Here is a 22,973-nt window from a genome sequence, read left to right as displayed (position 1 = left end):
ATAAGAGAATCTGGGTAAGACCTAAAAAGAATAAGGATGAAAGTGGTAGCTGTCAGGATCAACTTGATGAACAGTCTTCAGCTTTATCGTGTGACGGTTGTGACAAATGGTTATGCACAGAGTGTATCAGGGTCTCAAAGTGTCTCACAAAATGAATCGTTTTGCCCAGTTTTTAAGGTTAGTGGCTAACACCAGTCTAGACTCACACAACACCCAAAAGCTAATTGAAACAACTGTCTCAAGAGCTGTGACTGCCTTGCTTGATCAGTTCCAAGAAGATCTCAAGCAAGAACTAATGAACATGATTAGTAGAATTTCGAACTAAGAAAATGATTTTGCAAGCAAATGTTCCCTAGCCAAGGTGGAAACTCAAAATAAAAGACATAGTTACAAGTAGGCTGAGCCAGTCTCTTAGTGACAAAAGTAAGAAGTTTGAAAGTGATGGGAGAAAAATTATTCGTGAGGACAGAGAAAGAAAGAAACGTCAGCTTAACATTGTGGCATATGAAATACCAGAATTGTGTGAAGAGGCTGCTGACATTCAAATGTTGGTTCAGGATTATCTTGCCAAATCATACAACCTGCCATCTGTAAATGTTCTGAAGCCACAGCAACTTGGAAACCATTGTCCAAAACGATATAACTGCACTAGGCCTGTTCTTTTCCTTACAGAGAGTTAAATGGTTAAAAACAGAGATTGCAACTAAATCAAGAGGGCTGAAGGGGGAGCAATTTCAGTTTGATTGCACAAAGGCAGAAGGAGAAAAGCAAAAACAGCATCAGACATCAGAAATGGGACAGTAATGGAGCATTGGCTCCATTACTGCCCACTAAAACAAGCCCAACTGTGAATAGTTTCTTCTCTATTAGTCATAGTGTTGATGATGATAGTGATGCTTTCCATTCAAGCTCGAGCTCTAGCTCAACAAACATTAGTTACAACTGTTTACCAAAATTAATACATAATAACAACCCAGTCAGTAGAAAGAAAATGTTGAAATTCTCTTACATGAACTTTGCTACAGTGACAAAAAAACTCCCGGAACTGAAACTGGCAGCCATCACTGAAGATTATGATATACAGTGTATTTGTGAATTCATCCAAAAGAACTCCAGCAACCCATTGGCAGAAAACCATATCAAGATACCTGGATATTGTCTATTCTCAAATCTGTCTATTAACTCCAAAAGAGGCACCTCTATCTACATAAAGGAAGGAATACAGTTTTAGAGATTTATTCTTCAATCATAATTATTCCCCATGGGTTGAGTGTTTTTATCAGTATTATTGAGGAAAAACCATTAATGATAGGTTACATATATAGAAGCCCCAGTTGCCCTTGCGTCTTACCAAGCTCTAATTCAGTTGACTGAACAAGCATCCAACCATGATAATCAGGTCTTAATTCTTCTTGTAAACCGGAATCTACCAGATGTACAATAGGTTGAAGGCTTGGTTTATGAACAGAGCCCTATTGTCAGTAACTTATTTGTTGAATATTTGGGTAGCAATAGCCTATATCAGGTAATAGACCAACTGATGCCATCCTACTAGATTTGACAATCACTAACAACCCAGGAATGTTAGTGAACACTGAATACCTCCCTCCCATTGGTGTCAGAGTCCACATCTGCATCTGCCATGACTTGCTACTTAGTGAATGAACAAATAATTCTACTAAACAAACGTATACAAACTACAGCAAAATCAGGGAGATGATATGGACAGTAGAATGGGATCAGGTGATTGTCAAGAGAGACATCAAGCTAGCCTGGCAAAATTTTAAGAACACTACTCCAAGCTGAGAGGACATGCACTTCGAGTTCATTTGTAAATGCACCAAAAACATTACCACACCTGAACTGGCCTATGAAAAGGGTTATGAATCATAAAAGAAGACTTGTTTGGAGTATAAGAAATGCAAATGCACACACCACTGGAATCGTTTTCCAAGAGCAAGGAATGAACTGAGGCAACTTACTAGGCATTTCATACATGGATATGAAGATAACTTGGCATTGAACATCAAAGAAAACCAAAAGAAGTTCTGGAGATACATATCTGCTAAAGATAAGACTAGGCAAACTATTCCTGCTCAACTCTGAAGGAAAAAATCTGGAAGATCTGGGGACATTGCAAATTTGCTGAATAGCATATTTGCATCCAACTACTCAGTAGACATCCCTGACAAGCCACCATGCTCTGCCCCCAGGGTGGTCAAGCACCCAATGTCAAAAAATTTCTTTTGAATTTTTTTTTTTTAAAATAGGTGCGTATTTTTGCTAAATATACACCTTTTGCTTAGGGCTAGGAGATCAAGTTGAAAAATCCTTGAATTCTTTTTGTTATGGGTATGTGGACTCCAAATTTCGTTATGAGGGCGAGGACTCCAAATTCTGTGCTGGAAAAAAAGGGGTAAAAATCTATTTTTACCTTGGCAAACACCCATGTCAAAAATTCACGTCACTATGGACAAGATTAAGAAAAGACTAAGTAAACTAGACCTGACAAAGCCAAAGGATCAGACAGTATACACTCCAGGCTCCTTAAAGAAATTGCAGTATAGTAGCCAAGCTGCTTTTTTTGCTATTCAAGCTGTCCCTTCAGAATAGTAGCCTACCTACAGATTGATGGACAGCCATAATTACTCCAAAATTCAAGAAAGGATCTAAAACCCAGTCTGAGATCTATCAACCCATTAACCTGACCTTAGTAGTAGCCAAACTTATCAGATAGATAATCAATGATGCAATCATAACAAATATGACCAAGCATGGCCTTCTTTTGGTGGTCAGCATGGCTTCAGGAAAGACATTTCAATCATAACAAAACTAATACTAGCTTATGAATCTACAACTGATCTGCTAGAGCAAGGTTTTCTAGTCAACATGTTCCTACTGGATCAGGCCAAGGCCTTTGATGAAATGTCCCGCCACCACCTGATGATCAAGCTGCCAGTATATCAGATAGACAATGATGTTGCCCAGTGGGTCTACAGCTTCCTGTCTGATGGAATTCAGATTGTTGGTCTGTATGATGAAAGAGGTGACCTCATCTACTCCACACCAATTCACATTAAAGGTGACGTCCCCCAAGGGACTAAACTAAGCCCAACAATGTTTAATCTCTATGTAAATGATGCTCCTGAAGTGGTCAAGAATTGCATGGAACTGTATGCAAATAATTGCAAACCCTTTGGTCCAGCAACCTCAACAAAAATTGCTCTTCTCTGTAAAAGATCTCAACAACCTCTGTCTGTGGGCAACAAACTGGATGCTCAATTTTCAACAAATTCATGACAATAAAAGCTTGACCTGCCTACTCTAATGTACCATAGAAATAGAGGAGATGTCACCCTCACTTTTACAATGATGACCAGTGACACCATTAAGCCTGTTTTTAATCACAGTAAGTACACCAGGACTGGTGGAAACCCCCTTAAAACTGCAGACTTAGCAAAAAGCATGAGAAGTTCAATGTCTTTACCAATTGTGTTGCTCCACTGTGTATTCACTCAGTGAATCTAAAATGTTGGCAAGATCAGTTGACAGCTTCAAGATTGGTGTTGACCATGCTTGGAGCAGCAAGTCATGGATAACACAGTGGGACAAACCAATATCATTCAGTAGGGTCCATTAGGTGCCACCCACCCCTTTTAGCCCTCAAACACACCTGGCCAGCAATACATCTAATGACACCCAATGATGAAACCAAACTGTCCTGCATATATGTAAATAGTGAGGATCCACTCATGAACTGTGACATGAATTTCAAGTCAACTTTACCTGGCAACATCTAAAGGTTCTTCAACCTTAGTCACTAGAAGATATTATTGAAAGTAAGGTAAGTCAAAAGCATTGTTCTTTGCTGCCATCTTGTACATTATGTCTGCCTACCCAAAGCAGGTATAAAATTGAATCATTGAGATTTCATTCCAATTGTTTTACAAACTATTTGGCTCCTTTTTTGTCATTTGAAACTTATTTACCATGTAACTTATTAATTTTGTAAAAAATTAGTAACAGCCTAGGCAAAAAGTAGGCTATGAAAGCTGTTTTTATTTTATGACAGATTTTACTCATAACCTTTGGTTGTGGGACTGTGACATGATAATGCTTGAAAAAGTTTACCTGGTCTCATTTTCTGTATTTTTATATTAATTCAAAAAAAAAGGTTTTCTGAGGTAAGGAAAGAGCAAAGTTGAAACTTAAAACAAACAAAAACTGTTGCTTCACAGTCTATCTTACACACATTGATGAAACTAGTGCAAATAAACCCACTGATGATATTTCCCTATCTGTATGATTATAAAAAAAAGTAGGGCTTTACTGAAAACACAAAACAACACAGGGGTTTGGCACAGTAAAAGCAAACTGATTAAGGACACTTTACAGTATAAAAATAAAGTATCTTAAGATTATTCCCTAGTTTTTTTTTAATTTGGTATTACATCTGCACAATGAGCTGAACCTACTGATAGCATTTTGTTTTGGTTCTGAAAAGATCATTTCCTGATAAGTTTGTAGACAAGTCCAAAATGAAGCATCTTGATATTATTAGGACTATAGACTAGTGTTATAAATGGTAAAATTGGGTATCCTACATATCACAGGCTACCATAATTTTACATACACGTGTCAAATTGGTATTTTACCTCTTTTATCTATTTTACCAACATTTTACTTTTATATTTTATAGCAATTTGTAATTAACATAGTGCAAAACCACCCAAAGGCTGCAAGAAACAGGACAATCTCAACAATGCATATGGTTGGTCTCATCTTTTTTATCATTGCAAGTAAACAATTTTTTTTTTGATCTTGTCTTTTAGAGGTTCATTAATGTAGGGTTTATCATTTGAACACTTTTCAGTTTTCTTTTTGGGAAAAGATTTTCCATAATTATCAGATAGTTTCCTTTGACAGATTTAAAAGAATTGACATCAGGAGTAGCTAGGACCTCAGACAAGCACTCTTCAGAAATCCAGGAATCAAAACTGAGAATACCTTTGTCAGTTAGTGGGCAATGCAGTGTTTCTGTGACTTTGTATTTGACCTTGATTTGATCCAGTGGTTGCATTCTAAGAATATAATGGTAGCTCCCTCCTAATGGTGGTAAGGCTTCTGGTTGACTGTACAACTTATGCAAGTTTGTGCAGATGACATCTAAAGAAGAGCCTCCTTTGGTTGTAGGAATATTTACCACTTGCTTTAGGTGTAGACCCCTGCATAGGTATTCAAATATCATTTCATTGGCATCACAAAGGAGTAAAATCCCAATGTTTGGGAATTTTGAGAATCAGCACTGGCTTGAAGTTTTTCAAACAAACTTTCATCCAATCCCCACATGCTGACCTGGGGAGTAATAAAAATTACATACTAGGATGTTAGACAGTGGATGAGGGAGTACTTTTGGTTTAATACTTATCCACATGATTTCATCATAATCATCAATACCAGGGATTATGATCAGTTTTGGACTAAGTTCCAAACTAATCATAATAAGATCAGGTTCGATCAACTGATCATCAATACCAGGGATTATGATCAGTTTTGGACTAAGTTCCTCACAGCACAGCAAGAGAAGTCCTCCACCATGCTTACCAAGTGGGTGATCAGTTGACCTTAGTTTCAGAAAATTTCTGTGGCCTGAAGCTTTCAGGGAGTCAGGGTGTTGTGCAACAAGGTGGGAATTTGTGAGATTTACAAAAAATTCTATTTTGCCATTTTCTTCTTTGTTGATGCTGAATTTTCAATTAAAGTATGCATTTTTGGTTGTTTTTGCTGCTATGTTTTCTCAGTGCCAAAATTATTTATAGTTATATTAGGTCAAAAAGTGCTTAAATTTGAATTTGCAATAGAAGCAGAGAAACAATTAGTATATTTGTAAAGAATATAGAAAAAGGCATCAAGAGGTATATTCACTTTATTGGTAAGTCAATAATATGAACAGTGAAAAATTTACCTTGGACTTTCTAGACAAAGGATAGTCTAGAACTAAAATTTTTTAACTAGATAAAAAAAAATGTATGTTAACTTTGAAATGGACAAATGTTGACAACACTTTCACCATGAATAACAAAGAATCTTTGCTCAACCATTAAAGCTGAGAGGAAGTAGGCCATTCCAAATAGCATTTATAGAGACCTATATCAAACATTATACTATAGAGACCTAGATCACATGATTATACTCTACAAAATTATCCAGTTTCATCCCTATACTTGAGGCAATTTTTTCAGTTTTTTTTTTATTTCTAGCCTATTATCTGTATGGTGTTTTATAGCCTACATTTAGACATTAAAAAAAAATTGAAGAGAAACAAAAAAAAAATAAGTAAAAAGAATAGGAATGTCAAACATGCCAGAATCTGCCCATAAGTATTCCCCTAGTAGGCTATTTTTACATGTGTTGAATTGGGTTCTGATTTAAGTTGAAAACAGGTAACTTCTTTGTTCTGTTAATTGACTTCTTGCTATCTTGGAAAGGGTTTAGGTTAGGAAAACGAAACTTTCAGGGATGAATCTATAGGCTAAAGTATACCCTGGGAAGATATTTTAAAGTAATCACCTCTACCCCTCCCTCTAGAGGGCCCTGAAATTTGCCTAAATAACAGGTCAATACCTACTAAAATTGTACTAAAATTTGTTCTGTTAATTGACTTCTTGCTATCTTGGAAAAGGTTTAGGTTAGGAAAACAAAACTTTCAGGGATGAATCTATAGGCTAAAGTATACCCTGGGAAGATATTTTAAAGTAATCACCTCTACCCCTCCCTCTAGAGGGCCCTGAAATTTGCCTAAATGACAGGTCAATACCTACTAAAATTTTGACAAAACAACATTTTACCTTAATTTTCAGTTACTAGTTGCTTTTTCTCTGCCTTTAGTTCTGAAAATGCAATTCCTGTTATTTGAGTAGAATTTTGAGCCATATTAATGTTTTTTTTTCAAAATTTAGGAAATGTATTTGCATATCTTTAAAACCTTATAAAATGGAATTGAGCAAAGTTATGAAGCTGAAAACAATTTTGTTGTACTTCAATTAAGGAGAAGATCTATTTTGCAAGGTTTCACTTTTATAACACACATATTTGTAAAGGTCAGGGCCCTCTAGAGGGAGAAGGAGTGGAGGTAGTTCTTCAAAATACATTCCCAGGACATACTTTAGTCTGTAGATTCATCCCTGAAAGTTTCATTTTTCCTAACCTAAACCCTTCCTGAGATAGCAAGAAGTCAATTAACTAGAATTTTACCGAGTTTTGTACCCTTTTCTGATAAAACTTCGGTAAAATTCCAGTTAATTGACTTCTTGCTATCTCAGAATTGGTAAGCCCTACCTTTAACAATAGAGTTTATTCTTCTCTTTCTTCTTAAATTGATGGGTTTCAACTCAATAAATGTAAAGTGCACGATTGCCAGTTCTATATCCTAAAAAATCCCGTTGCAAGTAACTGCACAAAATCCGACATATTTCTTTGCAAATTTATACTTCTGTAATTTGTAATTTCTGTAATTTCTTTATTGTAGCAATAACAATAGGAAGATAAGTCTGCGAACCAAGATTAGAATATTGGAAGCTACAGTGATGACAAATTTGGCTCGGAAGCATGAACGCTCCAAAAAGAGGATGAATATTTACTAGATTTTTTCTGGAGAAACTGCCTACGGACTGTGTACCCGGCTGACTGAACGTATTTTCAAACAGTAGGCTGTATGAAAAATTAAGTTCAATCCCCGTTCCTAGGTTTATAACGAAAGAGAGGTTTAGATGTCTTGGGCACGTTCTGCGGATAAAGGATGACAGATTTTGAAGATTGTTCTATTCTGCCAACTGTCTAGGGCTATATGGAAGGAAGATTGTCCTCGTCTTGGGTGGGATGACGTCACAAAACAGATTCAAAAGAAATGGGACTAACTGGGAGGGTGCAAAAAGGGACACCTTACCTAAGAACCTTAGTTCCTCCTGTGTCACCAGAGGCACCCAGGGCATCTAGAAAGAGCCGATAACCATCCCTAATATGTGCTGATGCCCAACCGTCTTCCCATTGGGGTTGGACTGTCGAATTGATAAGCTTCAGGTTCTGCTGGAACGTACAATGAAGTGTATTTTTTGACTTTCCTCTTCCTCGGGTTCCATCTGGTTGTCACTCGATTACCTTTCTGGGGAGTATATCTTCCACCACATGAATCACATGTCCCAAGTAGCGCCATCTTCGTTGGCGTATGGCCTCAGTTAACAGGGGCTGATGCGAGATAGGGCGAACTGTCTGGTTAGTTATATGGTTCCTAATAAATGTTAGCTTAATGAGCTTGAAGTTAAGGAGTGGGCAGTCCCTTTTATATACGGAACAATTTATATTGTTTTTTTAAGTTTTAAAGTTGCTCCCAGCTTTTAGCTGAAAAATCGTATTTAGTTGTTTAATCTTTTTTCATGAAACTCTGTCTGGCTTTTATTGGGCTGCAAAGCTCAATAAAAAAAACATATTCTAAAAGTTAATATAAAAAATATGTCAAGTAAAGTAAAATCATATTAAAGTGAAAAAGCAAAGCAATTGCAAAACATGTACAAAATCATGATCTACCTATAAAAAATAAAATAGGAGGTTAAATAATATAGGAATAGGAATAAAATAATATTCAGCTTTATAATATACACAATATAAAATAAAATTATATATATATATATATATATATATATATCATAAAAAATTATATATAAATTATAAAATTATAAAGTATAAATTATAAAAATTATATAGATAAAAAATAATATATGTAAAATAATATATAAAATAAATAATAACATAGGAAAATAAAATAGGAATTAATAGCATTCATGTCTCTTGAGCAATGCTGAAGCGTTGGATGCACATTATTTAACAGTGTCAACATTTTTGAACTTTGTTATTAAACACTGATATATTCAATGCTTTCAGACTCTGTAATTATGAAAAGTAAAGTATTTTCAAAGTAGTTGCTTCAAAGTAAAGCATTGAAACGAATATTAAGAAGATCAAGTATGAATTTCTAGTGCTAAGCGTTATTGAAAAAAACTCTAAGTTTAAGCGTTACTGAGTAACACTTATATTTTGATTTAAAATTTTCATACGACCGACTGATATATGTGACAGCTTTATGCCTAACTAACTAACTAAGAAACTAAGAAAAATTAAAGCTTTTTCTAAATGAACAACTTGGTCAATACAGTCACTCCTGATGAAAAACTAAAAACAAAAATTATAATATATAACACAATTAAAACATGCATCTATTCTTGGGAAAATACAATATTAGACATTTCTCATTATAGTGAATTCAGTAATCAGCTCAACGGCACTGAGGCCTGCTCGAATTGACAGCGTATTTTTTATCGAGACTTCCCCCTTTTTAAGTTCTTTTCTTTCAACGTCTATAATTATATGAACTTTCTTATGCACTAATAGCTCGGGAGGTTTACTTCAAACATGAAAAAAATACTTATTTTGAATCACCATTAAAATCTGATTCTTTGATTTAGTATTATTAATATTTAAGTTCTTATGCTTTTGTTATTGATAAGGATCGCTATTTACCTATCATTCATTATTGTTCGGTTTACATATTGTTTTTTTTTTTCATTTCGAAAAAATGTTTGTAGAAAACCGAAAGGGTGTCATTTCACCCCTAAATAAATTAAAAAAAAATATAAATAAATTATCAAAATTTTTATTTACCCAGACCTTGTGAACATCTTGAAGTTCTGAAGCTCTTGAAGTTCTTAGTCATAATCTAAAGCCTGTTTTTTTTTTTTTAAAGGCAGTTTTTAAGTCATATGGTTAAAACTTTAGCCATATGCTAGAACGTCTTTTATCGTATAATTTATTAGTTACTTACAAGAAATTTAAGTATTTTCTTTCATGTTGCCCAAAAAGAAAACCTAAAATAAGAAACAGTAAAGGTTACTCATAAGCTAAAATAGATTATTCTTTAAAATTAATTAAAAAAATACTTTTACCTGAAAATTAAGTTTCTTCGTCCATGTTGACTAAAAAAAGACCCAGAAAAAGAACCTACTGCGCAATTTTTTTTCTATGAACAATTCATCAAATTACTTACTTGAAGTTTTTTCCTTTACGTTGCCTCAGAATGGAATCTGAAAAAGAGAAATATCAAATAATAGGCTCAACCTAAAACACTTTTAACCTTATTGTCGAAAAACCCGAAAAGAAAAGTACTGAATTTTAGTCAGCTAGACCTCACATACAAACTAGAAGTCACAATTACAAACATCATAATACAAATTCTGCCCTCACTCATTTGATTTCCACAAATTTACTATAAACTCCCTTATTTCCAGGGGGTAAGCCCCCTCCCTGCGGGTACCCAAGAACAATCGTATGTTTCTATATACGGATTTTGATGGTGTGATTTTCATTAGAATTACCTTTTTGAAAGCAAATCGGCCCAAATTTTCTCAGGCTCGAGACATTTGATTGGATACATTAAACTTAATGAATGTAAAGTTTGGAATACACATAATAAGTCAATTCTTTGAGGTATGTATTGTTATCAAAATTGTGTTTCTGATCGTTTTTGTTACTATTGAGCCAAGTCACTCCTTACTTACAGTTTTTTCCACGAACTGTTTGATATAATCTTTCCGTCGTTTATTCGTTGATTTACTTTTTGGTCGGTCTGTCAAATAAAAGTCAGCCTAGGGATTTCCCCAGTACCACGGCCTAGGACATTAACTTCTAATATTTTATAGATGTCGACCTGAACAATAATATTAGCGGGAATTCTCAAACAATTTAACTTTTATTGGAATGAACTGTCAAACAATTTAAAAAAAATAAAGTGAGAAGTGAAATATCATATAGTCAATTGGTTCACAAGGTGCATATGAAATAGGAGATCTGAAGCCTGTTAAATTGAATCAGCTATCAATTTCCACACCTAATTTGTGTAAAAATATAACATGTATGTTGAAGATTTGAAAAAAGAATTTTATGATGTATTATTATCAAAGGTAAGAATTTAGCCTTGACAAGGCTTTGTTTGTTTCTATTGTAAGATTTTTGTCATTTTTTGTTTTTGGCCATAAAACCTAAACAGAGGGAAGCTGTTCCTTAGTAGAAAACCATAGCTGCTGCACAACTCAGTTCATCCTTTTGTAGCCTATCAGCCAAGATTTTTGTTTTGAAGAAGAATCTCGAATTGCCACCACAAAATTAAGTTAATCCTTTTGTATCAGTTTCAAACTGGAATCTCAGCTGCCACAGAATTGGGTTAATCCTTTGTATCAGTGTCAGCTCTATGGAATCATGTCAGATTCCTGTTTTGAAGTACATACTTAGTTAAAGTATAATTCTTCCTCTAGAATTTTATCTACTGGTTTAGCAAGCTAAGGAGAAAGAAAGAAAAAAATACCTCATGTCTGTTGGATATTTAGCCTACTAGGACTATAATATTTCTTATTTTTTGCATTTTGCACAGAGCAGCCAAATCACTTCCTTATTATTGTTAAACTAAAGGTCTAGAATAGGAACCAGTGAGAAGTAAACAAGAAGACAGTTAAGAAGACAGTAAAATTCTAGTTAATTGACTTCTTGCTATCTCAGAAAGGGTTTAGGTTAGGAAAATGAAACTTTCAGGGATAGGTCTACAGGCTAAAATGTGTCCTGGGAAGGTATTTTAAAGTACCCACATCCACTTCTCCCTCTAGAGGACCCTGAAATTTGCCTACATGACAGGTCTATTACCTATTGAAATTTTGACAAAACAACATTTTACCTTAATTTTCAGTTACTAGTTGCTTTTTCTCTGCCTTTAGTTCTGGAAATGCAATTCCAGTTATTTGAGTAGAATTTTGAGCCATATCAAGGTTTTTTTTTTCAAAATTTAGGAAATGTATTTGCATATCTTTAAAACCTTATAAAATGTAACTGAGCAAAGTTATGAAGCTGAAAACAATTTTGTTGTGCTTCAATTAAACAGAAGATCTATTTTACAAGATTTCAATTTTATAAAATACATATTTTTAAGGTCATCAAAGGTCAGGGCCCTCTAGAGGGAGAAGGAGTGGAGGCAGTTACTTCAAAATACCTTCCCAGGACATACTTTAGTCTGTAGATTCATCCCTGAAAGTTTTGTTTTCCTAACCTAAACCCTTTCCAAGATAGCAAGAAGTCAATTAACTAGAATTTTACCAAGAAGACAATTCTTTAGCCTATAGGTTACATACTGTAGACCTATAGGCTACAGAGTATTTATAGCTAACACATTTTGCATGACACTGTGCTATACTTTATAATAAATATTGAATAATTCACATAAATGAAATATAAATAAAGTAGACATCCTAATTGCCTTTTTAATGCTCTTTTCAAATATAATAGGCTAATTGCTTTTGGTGCACATTTAATTTCAAGCCCTTTACATGCCCTTAAAGATGATGCCTTTTTCTCTTATTTTAGGTACAGCTGTGTTAGCATCACTATTGTTAAAACTAGTTTATCCATAAATTAAATTGACAGTGACAAAATTGAGAATCAATAAACCCATAGGAATATAGCCCATACATTTGAACATTATTTATTTTTTATTACATATATTTTAATGTATATCATTATTTATATTACATATATAGCCTATATATATATTATATATATATATATATATATATATATATATATATATATATATATATATATATATATATATATATATATATATATATATATATATATATATATATATATATATATGTATATATATATATATATATATATATATATATATATATATATATATATATATATATATATATATATATATATATATATATATATATATATATACATATATATATATATATATATATAATGAAAAAATAAATCACCAATGCAACAGCACAAACAGAAAGGGAGAAAAGGAATGTTTTCCTACATTAGTAATTAATATAGACCAGTACTTGAATGAGGCCTTAACCCTAATATAAGTACAAGTTGTCATTTACCAAATATTAAAAGTAGTAAAAAACGACAAATAATTCAGAAGCAACAAACTGTTTTATCCTAGCATTATAAAATAATGATTTAATGTTACTATTTTTTAAGTTAGCATATATTTTATTTTGTATTCTTCTAATAATTAAATTCTTCCAACTTTAAAAACTCTCTTTATTTATTCTCTTTCTTACACCACTTATCAATAAATAAATCAAAATCATTTTCAAAGCTATCAAGAATACTTGATGGTTTCAAATGATGAGAAAGATGGAAATTAGCCCCTTTATTCATTATAATTTGAACATCATCTTGTTTTATTATTGATAAGTCCCCTGTTATAACATGTTTGTAAGTGGGATTTACAAATGGACCTTGTTACTTACAATTACAAACAGGTTTCCAATTTATATCACTGTTGAATCTTTTAAGTATTAAATTATAATTAAAAATCATTTGCCCAATAGTTTTTGAAAATTTGTAAGTTAAAACTAGACTATTATTATAATTCAAATTGCTAGGAAGGGCCTGTTTCACCTCCCACTGATTTAAAATTTCTGGTAAAATCTTCAATCTGCTTACAAGTAAAATTAATAGGTAAATATAATCTGTTGTCCTTATCACCAATCTTATCAGACTTAGTCTTTTTTGAAATAAATTTTGTTTTAGTTAGAATACAAATTGTATCACATATTACTTTAAAATTATATTCAAGAGCTGTATTATTCATAACAATCCAGAAAAGTTTGATTAAATTCCTCTTGGATAATTTATTTAGACATTTTATTACAGAAGTCATACCCTTAGATTCAAGTAGCTGGCATAGATCTGTAGAAAACATTTGTAAATCTTATTCATTTTTTCTATTATTTTTCCTATGTCCTCTTGATTGTTTTTTTATGTTTAGTAGGACAAGTAAAAGAAGGATGATCCATAAAACCATCAATACATTTAACAACAACATGAGACATGTCTCCATATTTTGCTACATGATCATTTAGCCCAAAAGGATAAGCTGTACCAAGAGTATGGATTCAGAAATCCTCTTGTTTGCATAGTCTATTATGCTTCTCTTCTTTATATAAATTTTCTAACTATAAATTTTCTAAAATTGTGATAGTTATATCTAATATGGAACACATACCATTATTACAATGTTGAACTAGATAGTTATTAGTTTTTTCTTTATTAACTGTTGTCTTATGTCCAGAGAATCTTTTATATATATTATTAGTTGTTTTCCCCACATATTGTAGGCAGTATTTATTACATTCCAATAGGTAAATTACATTAGTTGTTTTGCAAATAATATATATATATATATATATATATATATATATATATATATATATATATATATATATATATATATATATATATATATATATATATATATATATATACCCAATATTAATATTTTTAGAATACTAATTCTATTTATTTTCTATTAAAATAATATTCTATCAATATTAAAATATTAGAGAAGAAGAAGTTTTTACAATACAATTCAAAATGGAGTTACAATACACTTATTAGATAAAAGAATATATATAATATTAATATAGAGAATATATAATATTTGGGCAAGGCTAGAAAGACTTGAGGTTAAAAGTTAATTTGCATCTAAAACAATTATTATTTTAGAAAGAGCATAAAAAAGCATTGGGTGGTATGTTCACTTTATTTGTAGATTATTTGCATGAATTATTCAATATTTACCTACTTTAGACCCAGTCCACCTCTAATTTGCAAATCTATAGCATAAATTAGATATTTCACATAGGCCTATATTTTCCCAGTGTGTCTCTCTTGTTTCAATTCATGGACCCATAAATTGAATCAACTGTGATGAAACAAGGAGCAGAAAACAGGAATGACATGTTTTAGAATGCATTGGAAATATAAAATTTGGGTTATACATTTGCACTTTGAGAGGGGGAGGGGTCAAGGGAATCCAATTTGACTATGTAATAATACTATAATAGAATTTTCGGGTACTATATTACATTATTTGAAGTGTTCTAAACATTTGGGTTCTAGTCTAGTGGTTGGCCTCTAAGAAGTAAACACTATAAAGTTCTGAAGATATTTGAGGGAAATGTAAAGGGAAGGGAAGGAACATGATGATCTGATAAATAAAAACATGCTGTATTTAACATGAAATAAGAATTTCATTTTTTTGTTTTGTTCTTTTAGTTATGTAGCTAAAAGGTATATATATCATAGGGCTGTATCTTGGGCCATTAGGTGTGAGGACTGTTGTGTATTGTCAGGGATTTAAATATGATAATTTGGAAGAGTTTAAAATAAAGAATTGAACAATGATGCTTTTATTTTATTTAGTTCTTTTCTTCTGTAGATCCATGATATTAGAATGTTCTTCACTAGCTTATACCATAACTAAAATGGGTTTGTAGTATTGATGAACAATATAATCACATTTTGTATAATGGTGTAAGTAAGGTTAGATTTAGAATTTTTCATTCCTTAGCTAGGTAGCATATGAATGCTCTCCTTGTTGGATCTTCTTTATTCTTTCTAAATGTACAGATTGTTTCCAAAATTTCATTTTGAGTTCTTAAGGGTAGCCATAAAGTTACACATCATTCCTTATTATTTGTCAGTAGAAGACTGTTCCTCAACATTTCTGAAAACTATTTTAAAACAGTCATAAATACTTAGTACCTGGAGCACAGGCCCTGGTCTGTCATAGGCTTGTATATAGTTACACATTAGCTAGTTACTTTAATTACACATTAGCATAATCATTGCTTTATTCTTTAGTTTTAAGTAATGAGTTGTCAAAACAGCAATATCAATTAAATCAAGAAATTTTTGCTTGAATTCAATTCCTTCCTTCTGTTTATGTATTAAACAATCATCCATTTTATAGGACTTTATTTTCTCCTGGGACTTGATGTGATTCTCACTGCTGCTTCTTTTCTAACTGTAGATTTTGTTCATGATTTGATGTGATCATCCCTGTTGCTTTTCTTCTAGCTGCAGATTTCTGTGTCCATTGTTTTCATTTAGGACTTTTTGTGATGCTTGTTGTCACATGTATTCTACCTTCAGATCTTTTGCTTCATTTTTGTGCAATTTGTGCACCCCAGACAAGCTTGCTACTTGTCATAATAAAAAAGACCCAGCAACTTGTCAATTCAATACAATATATGCCAGCAATGGCTCTGAGGATCTTGAACCTATATTTATTATAAAGAAGAAAATAATCATAAATAATAAACAGAAAGAAGATAATATTGTAAAGAAGAAAATATTAAAAGCAAGAAAATAAACAAGAAAAAAAGGGAAGGAGAAAATAATCTATGCCTGAATTTCTTATCCACCAAACTGAAATTGTTGATGTGCTACCATATGACTTGAAAGTAAAGAATAAAAAAATTTTGTCAATGCATAATTGAAATATTTCAGAGGACACAGGCATTGGAAAATTACTGGTGGTTACTGAATTATGTAACAATGCAATTAAAGCAGAAATATAAAGACTGGGGAAAAGCTGGGAAATAAGCTTTTTTGGTAACTATAATGCTATGCAAAATTACACATGATTTTGAAGGAGTTTTTGCATGCAAAAGATTTGGAATTGATATTAAATTGGTTTAGTTGTAGTATAACTGCTTTTGTGTCACTATAAATGTATTTTTCTTTGATGACATTTTGTTGGAGAGAATAACTAGAACTCATTACCTCAAGTTCAGACATTATCATGGATGTGGATACATTTTTAAGGGTCTCATTGATATGGATCCCCTGAAAGTGTAGAAAATGATAAAGGGAGAGCCAAGTCTTATTAGATCTGTATTGAGGGAGCTCCCTCCTCTCTACAATTGCAAGGATAAGCTCCTTGAGTATTGACTTAAGGAGAATTGTAATCATTGGGAATTTAGTTGTAGTAATTGCCTTTCAGTGTATATAGGTGAATAGACCCCATCTCTAAGTATTCCTGACTATGAATGGATTTTTTGTAAGCATCAGATACCGCATTTCCCCTGGTGAAAATTATATCTATTCCTTTTGTTTCCTTTGTGTGGCAAATCCAAATAGAAAAGGACAAATCCAATCCAATTGCTAATGAAAAAAAAACAACAACAAAAAACAGTGGATATTTTAATGTGCTTGTAAAGTGTAAAGCTGCACAAAATATAAATATTATCAGTGTATAGTAGAATGATTATTGCTATAAGTTTAGCATTATGCCATTTATTTCTGAATTAGGGAAGTTTAAATTAAAATATAGATTTTAACTTCCTGAATTATAAATTAAATGGACGTTATCAAAATCATCCCATAAAAAACATTTTATTTTTAATAATTTTTTTTTAGTCATAGACTACCTTTTTATATTGTGTGGGAGCTTCATTGTTTTCCCAAAGCACTCCCTCTCCCTGGAAAATTTTGAAAATAGTAGTATTTTTCCTACCTTTTTAAATTGGTGGGAGCTTCATTGTTTTCCCAAAGCAAACCCTCTCCCTGGAGAAAGTTTGAAAATACTAGTATTTTTCGTACCTTTTTAAATTGGTGGGAGCTTCATTGTTTTCCCACAGCAATCCCTCTCCCTGTAAAAGTTTGAAAATAGTAGTATTTTTCCTACCTTTTTAAATTGTGTGGGAGATTCATTGTTTTCCCAAAGTAATCCCTCTCCCTGGAAAAGTTTGAAAATAGTAGTATTTTTCCTAGCTTTTTAAATTGTGTGAGAGCTTCATTGTTTTCTGAAAGCAATCTCGCTCCCTGGAAAAGTTTGAAAATAGTAGTATTTTTTCTACCTTTTTAAATTGTGTGGGAGCTTCATCGTTTTCCCAAAGCAATCCCTCTCCCTGGAAAAGTTGAAAATAGTAGTATTTTCTTACCTTTTTAAATTGGTGGGAGCTTCATTGTTTTCCTGAAGCAATTCCTCTCCCTGGAAAAGTTTGAATATAGTAGTATTTTTCTTACCTCTTTAAGTTGGTGGGAGCTTCTTTGTTTTCCAAAAGCAATCCCTCTCCCTGGAAAATTTTGAAAATGGTAGTACTTTTCCTACCTGGAAAAGTTTGAAAATAGTAGTATTTTTCCTACCTTTTTAAATTGGTGAGAGCTTCATTGTTTTCCCAAAGCAATCCCTCTCCCTGGAAAAGTTTGAAAATAGCTGCATTTTTTTTTGTATTCTGGCCAAATAATTTAAATTCAGAAATTTTCTGACCCCTTGCTTCCTGGGCCGGAGAGTTATAGACTATTTACGTTTTTAATGATGCTCCAGCTTTAAAATATGCAGTACATAAGAGGCTATACCAAATTACCTATTGGCTTAGATCAACCAGAAGACTTCTCTTATATAATTTATTTTCCAGAAAGTATTGGTCCTTGCAAATTCAGATGTTGATAGTATTTGTGCCTCAAAGATATTACAGCATCTTCTTCACAGTGACTGCACAACATATTCCCTAGTACCTGTGTATGGGCATACTAGCTTAGAAAAAGCATTCGAAGAACATGGGTCAAATGTAAGTTTTTTGGTATTTGATGTAGACTTATTTATAGCTGACCAATAAGTATTATAATGCTTTTGGGGTATTTATGTGGGAAAATTAAGCATTCTTGGGTTGGTTTTAGGTATTTTTAAATGTTTTTCGAAAATTTATTTGAAGTTAGAGTAATTAATTTATTCATTTGATTATAAGCTTGATTAAAGTTAGGAACAGTTAAATTTTAGACACAGTAGCTTGGAAAAATCACTGATAAATATGGGTCAAGTTTTTATTTTTGGTAAAGCATATAAAAGTGACAACAGTATTGGCAATTGTGTCAATTAGGGAGGGGGATTGCTCTCCAAAATTACCCCTTCTACCTATACTTTTCAGACTACCTTTTTGGTATTTTCATTGACGAAATTGCTTTTTTAGTTCTTAGATTAAAAGACTTGAGAAAAATCCCCCCTCCCCTACCAAGCATAGGGTCGGTAGCGTAATGTAGATCAGGAGGATCAGAGTGACATTGGGTATGCATTGACCTGCTGAGTAGCTCATGTCACAAGCAATGTAAAGTTATGGTAAAATTCTAGTTTAGCTACTTTTTGCTATCTTGGAAATGGGTTAGGCTAGGAAAACGAAACTTGCAGTAATGAAGCCAAGGCCAAAAACATACTCTGGGAAGGTATTGCAAAGCTTCCATGTTAACCCTCTTCAGATTTCAGATACTTGGCAGGTGAAACTCTATTGAAACCTATTGAAACTTCAACAAAACAACATTTTACCATACTTTTCAGTTATCAGTCTCTTTTTCTCTGGTTTTAGTTCTGAAAATTCAATTCCTTTGTTTCAGGAGAAATTTAAGCCTTTGAGTTTTTTTTTTTTTTTTAATTTAGGAAATGTGTTTCTGGATAATTAAAACCTCATAAAATGGGATTGAGCAAAGCTATGAAGCTAGAAACAGTTATGTTGTGCTTCATTTAAACAGAAGATCTATTTTGCAAGATTTCCCTTTTATAATACAAAGATTTTTAAAGGTCATCAAAGGTCAGGACTCTCTAGAAGGAGAATAAATGAAAAAAACAAGTTTTTTCGACTGAAAGTAAGGAGCGACATTAAAACTTAAAACGAACAGAAATTACTCTGTATATGAAAAGGGTTGTTGCTTCCTCAACGCCCAGCTCTTTACGCTATAGTTTAACTCTTTCTCTTTCTCTGCTTTCTAAAACAATAAAAAAACTTTAGCGTAAAGAGCGGAGCGTTGAGAAAGGAACAACTCTTTTCACTTACGGAGTAATTTCTGTTCGTTTTAAGTTTTAATCTCGCTCCTTACTTTTAATCGAAAAAACTTGTTTTTTATAAATTTAATTTCTGAACATTTTTGAATTAATGCATGTTTTAATTTTTGCTTTCCGCAGATGAATAATTAAAACAAAATTGGCATATTAATTTTTTTTTGAAAAAATGGGTGGGGGAGGAGGCCTAGTGGCCCTCCATTTTTTTGGCTACTTAAAAAGCAACTAGAACTTCCAGTTTTTCACGTACTTTTTATTAGTAATATGTCTACGTAACTTACGAATTGAACTTAACGAACGTAACGAACTTCTATATTTGCATATTTTTATTACTTATATGAGGGGTTTCGTCCCTTCTTCAATACCTCGCTCTTTACACTAAAGCTTGAATTTTGTCCCAATGCTTTAAGAATGACCAATGAATCACAAAGGCCGTAGAATAAATAGTTGAAATTTTTAAAAATACTTTAGCGTAAAGAGCGAGGTATTTAGGTGGATATGAACCTCCTCATATGCATAATAATTTCTCTTTGTTTTAGTGCTTAATGCTGCTCCTTACTTTCGGTTGAAAGAACTTCATATTTATTTTTTCATTGTTTTTTTTTTTAATAACGTTAGAAAATCCTACGTCCCCTTCATGGAAATGAAGGGGTCCTCTTCCCCCCATGATAAATTCTCCATGCAAAGACCATCCCACATAATCCTCTCCCCTTGCCCCCCCCCCCAAACCAAAAAATCCTCCTGAAAACGTCTGTACACTTCCCAATAGCCATTACTATATGTAATTAGATAAAAAAAAACTAGTTTTTTATTAACTGAAAGTAAGGAGCGACATTAAAACTTAAAACGAACAGAAATTACTCCGTGTATGAAAGGGGCCGTTCCCTTCTCAACGCCCCGCTCTTTACGCTAAAGTTTGACTCTTTCTCTCAATTCTACTTTATTAAACAGTAAAAAACTTTAGCGTAAAGAGCGGGGCGTTGAGAAGGGAACGGCCCCTTTCATACACGGAGTAATTTCTGTTCGTTTTAAGTTTTAATGTCGCTCCTTACTTTCAGTTAAAAAAAACTAGTTTTTTTTATTTAATTTCTGAACGTTGTTTAATTAATGCATGTTTGATTTTGGCTCTCTGCACAGAAATTATTAAAATGAAATTTGCATATTAATTCTTTTTTTAGCTAAATGGCTTTCTCTTAGTTTGATCAGACGATTTTGAGAAAAAAGGTGTGGGGGAGGAGGCCTAGTTGCCCTCCAATTTTTCGGTTACTTTAAAAGGCAACTAGAACTTTTAATTTTTAACAAACGTTTTTATTAGAAAAAAATATACGTAACCTAAGAATTAACTTACATAACGAACTTTTGTATTCTTATATTTTTATTATGTATATGAGGGCGTTTGTCCCCTCGTTAATACCTCACTCTTTACGCTAAAGCTTAAATTTTGTCTCAACTCTTTAAGAATGACTCCTGAATCAGAAAGGCCGTAGAATAAATAGTTGAAATTACTAATAATACTTAGCGTAAAGAGCGAGGTATTTTGGAGGAGATGAACTCCTCGTGTGCGTAATAATCTCTGTTCGTCTTAGGTTTTAATGCTGCTCCTTACTTTCAGTTGAAAAAACTTTTCATATTTATTTTTTCATTGTTGTTTTTATAGTAATGCTAGAAAATCCATTGGCCCCTTCATTGAATTTCTCCTCCCCCACAACATATTCCTCCAATAAAAGTTCCTCCCACATAGCCTCCTCCTCTCAACTCCTCCCCCAAACCAAAATAATCCCCCTGAAAAACGTCTGTACACTTCCCAATAACCATTACTGTATGTAAACACTGGTCAAAGTTTGCAACTTGCAGCCCCTCCCCCGGGGACTGTGGGGAGTAAGTCGGCCCCCCAAAGACATAGTTATTATGGTTTGCGACTATGTTGAACAACATGGCTATCTCAAAATTTGATCCGTTGACTTTGGGAAAAAATGAGCGTGGGAGGGGGCCTAGGTGCCTTCCAATTTTTTTTGGCACTTAAAAAGGGCAATAGAACTTTTCATTTCCTTTAGAATGAGCCCTCTTGCGACATCCTAGGACCACTCGGTCGATACGGTGACCCCTGGAAAAAAAAAAAAAAAAAAAAAAAAAAAACAAATAAACACGTACCCGTGATCGATCTTCTGGCAAAAAATACGAAGTTCCACATTTTTGTAGAAAGGAGCTTGAAACTTTTACAATAGGGTTCTCTAATACGCATTTGTGATTTTGGTTAAGATTCTATGACTTTTAGGGGGTGTTTCCCCCTATTTTCCAAAATAAGGCAAATTTTCTCAGGCTCGTAGCTTTTGATGACCAAGACTAAATTTGATGAAACTTGTATATTATAATCAACATACAAGTCCGATTCTTTTGATGTAACTTTTAGTATCAAAATTCCGTTTTTTACAGTTTCGTTTACTATTGAGTCGGGTCGCTCCTTACTACAGTTCGTTACCAGGAACTGTTTGAACAATGGTCAAAGTTTGTAGCTTGCAGCCCCCCCCCCCAGGGGACTGTGAGGGAGTAAGTCGTCCCCTAAGACATAGTTATAAAGTTTGTTGACTATGCTGAACAAAATGGCTATCTTAAAATTTTGATCCGGCGACTTTCGGGACAAAATGAGCTTGGGAGGGGGTCTAGGTGCCTTCCAATTTTTTTGGTCACTTAAAAAGGGCATTAGATCTTTTAAATTCCGTTAGAATGAGCCCTCTCGCGACATTCTAGGACCACTGGGTCGATAGGATCTCCCCTGAAAAAAAAAACAAAAAAGAAAAACAAACAAATAAACACGCACCCATGATCAGTCTTCTGGCAAAAAAAAATACAAAATTCCACATTTTTGTAGATAGAAGTTGTAAATTTTTACAGTTGTGTTCTCTGATACGCAGAACGCGATGGTGTGATTTTAGTTAAGATTCTCTGACTTTTGGGGTGTGTTTCCCCCTATTTTCCAAAATAAGGCAAATTTTCTCAGGCACGTAACTTTATTGTGTAAGACTAAATTTGATGTCGCTCCTTACTACATTTTGCTACCACGAACTGTTTGAAAGAGTGGCGGTAGGCACTTCAAGATACCTTCCCGGGACATACTTTAGTCTGTAGACCCATCCCTGAAAGTTTCATTTTCCTAACCTAACCCCTTTCCGGGATAGCAAAAAGTAGCTAAACTAGAATTTTACCAAAGTTACAATAATAACCAGAATAG

The 22,973-nt window shown here is 33.1% G+C and overlaps 2 protein-coding genes across 3 annotated transcripts in view; one reads left to right on the top strand and one right to left on the bottom strand.

Moving 5' to 3' along the window:
• Nucleotides 1–7,395, bottom strand: part of LOC136034074 (RILP-like protein homolog) — a 67,713-nt gene extending 60,318 nt beyond the window's left edge. For both annotated transcript variants that reach the window (XM_065715194.1, XM_065715193.1), the window contains exon 1: nt 7,339–7,395. The gene's annotated coding sequence lies outside the window, so the exon portion shown is untranslated. The remainder of the gene's footprint in view (nt 1–7,338) is intronic.
• Nucleotides 7,396–10,768: 3,373 nt separating this feature from the next.
• Nucleotides 10,769–22,973, top strand: part of LOC136034073 (cell division control protein 45 homolog) — a gene marked incomplete in the record, with an annotated part of 98,361 nt that continues 86,156 nt past the window's right edge. Inside the window, 2 exon segments of the mRNA XM_065715192.1 lie at nt 10,769–11,009; nt 18,333–18,485. Of these exon segments, the coding sequence (XP_065571264.1) occupies nt 10,959–11,009; nt 18,333–18,485 (204 nt within the window).

Source organism: Artemia franciscana, chromosome 12, assembly GCF_032884065.1.
Source record: "Artemia franciscana chromosome 12, ASM3288406v1, whole genome shotgun sequence".
Lineage (NCBI taxonomy): Eukaryota > Metazoa > Arthropoda > Branchiopoda > Anostraca > Artemiidae > Artemia > Artemia franciscana.
The sequence above is the reverse complement of the archived record's forward strand: the minus strand, read 5'-3'. Positions and strand labels throughout refer to the sequence as shown.